At 56.7% G+C, this 1525-nt stretch overlaps 1 protein-coding gene across 1 annotated transcript in view; it reads left to right on the top strand.

The window, feature by feature from the left end:
* Window positions 1–166: 166 nt before the first annotated feature.
* Window positions 167–1525, top strand: part of GUITHDRAFT_148047 (hypothetical protein) — a gene marked incomplete at both ends in the record, with an annotated part of 5939 nt that continues 4580 nt past the window's right edge. Inside the window, 8 exons of the mRNA XM_005820171.1 lie at window positions 167–336; window positions 380–408; window positions 455–499; window positions 560–780; window positions 955–1032; window positions 1092–1169; window positions 1216–1461; window positions 1510–1525. The exon at window positions 1510–1525 is cut by the window's right edge and continues 53 nt beyond it. Coding sequence (XP_005820228.1) covers window positions 167–336; window positions 380–408; window positions 455–499; window positions 560–780; window positions 955–1032; window positions 1092–1169; window positions 1216–1461; window positions 1510–1525 — 883 coding nt within the window. The remainder of the gene's footprint in view (window positions 337–379; window positions 409–454; window positions 500–559; window positions 781–954; window positions 1033–1091; window positions 1170–1215; window positions 1462–1509) is intronic.

The raw sequence follows: 1525 nt of genomic DNA, 5'->3' as shown, positions 1-1525 counted from the left end.
GAGGAAGGAGGAAGGATGGAAGGAAGGAAGGAAGGAGGAGGAGGAGGAGGAGGAAGAGAAGGGCAGGAGGAAAGGCGAAGATAGGAGGAGGGGGGAGAAGAGGAGTTTAAGGGAGACGAGAGAAAAGAAGGATTGTAAGGAAGGGAGGTGAGGAGGAGAGGAGAGGATGGAAATTATCAGGATTATGGGTCATGAGATGCAAAAAGATGGAAGATACTCTGCCGTGGGAAAGTATATCAAATCCTGCCTTGAATCGGAGGATTGTAGGATGACTGAATTGACAAGTGCTGATAGTCTTGTTCAGGAATCATCGAAGCGCAAAACATCTAGCGGGGGGTGAGGAGCTTCTGCAGTCTTGTTTGGACTGATCAAGTCACAGGGTGGAATACAGTAGTGAGAGGAGCGCAGGTACCTCCTTCTCCCGCTCCCCTCGCCCTCCACCTGATCCTCGCAGGCATCCCCAGGATCAGAACTCTTCCTCCTCAGTTCATCAGAGCAGGTAGACGCGCGAGACAGACACACGTCACGCACGTCACACGCGTGACCTTTTCCTCCTCAGCCTTCAGTCAGAACGAGTACGAGGCTGTCCGCGCCTTTGCAGGGCCGTCCCTGTGCTGTGAGCCCTCCTGCCCTCTGAACGCGGCTCAGCTCCTGGCAGACGATGGCTTGCGCAAGCTGCTGGGACTGGACGAGCTCCCGGTACCATCAAAGAGAGCAGAAGTCATCGCGAGGAGACTGCTTCAGCTCGCAAAGAGCATCGCCGCAGATTCCCGCTCCCTGGTCATCCCTCCTTTGCTTGCACCAATCCTCTCTTCCTCCTCTCCGTCCTCTCCGTCCTCTCCGTCCTCTCTCTCTCCCCCCCCTCTTCCTTCACTCTCCTTCCTCGCCGTCCTCTCTCCCTCATTCCGCTTCGCTCTCTTCCTATCTTCTCCCTTTCTCATCACTTCACGACAGGAGTCGTCTGGCCGGAACTCCGAGGTGGATCAGGACAGCGCGGCTACTCGACCGCCTCACATGGACGACGACGAGCTTGTAGAGCAGCCAGCTGCAGCTCTCATGTTCTCACCTCCTGTTCTCACCTCCTCCCTCAGGTCAGCCTCGTGTGGGCGCTGCTGTTTGCACGATCGGAGGACAGGTGCGAGCTTCTCAAGTACGTATTCAAGGACGAGGTGAGAGGGAGGGAGCGAGGCTCAGTCTGCGACTGAAGGACCGCAGGACAAGGACAAGGGAGGAAATCAGCTCAGCAAGGTCCCAGCTGAAAGGTCTCTCCAGGACGCACGACTGAAGTTGATACGGCAGTCGGAGATGCAAGACATGATAGTTCTGTCCTCCAAGATCGCAGTGTACACCAAGTCAGCGCTGTCAGAGCCTCTCCCGTTCGCCCCTCACCTTCCCTCCAGGAGGTTGTCGAGTGCTGAGTGGGAGGCGAACTTTGCTGGAGAGCTGGACCCTTCAAGCATGGTGCTTCGAACCAGCTGAAGGAGCGACGTGCTGACGTCATACCCGAAGGCCGAGTGGATCGCAA

This window comes from Guillardia theta (genome assembly GCF_000315625.1).
Source record: "Guillardia theta CCMP2712 unplaced genomic scaffold GUITHscaffold_187, whole genome shotgun sequence".
In the NCBI taxonomy this organism is placed as follows: Eukaryota; class Cryptophyceae; order Pyrenomonadales; family Geminigeraceae; genus Guillardia; species Guillardia theta.
This window is presented reverse-complemented; position numbering and strand designations above follow the sequence as displayed.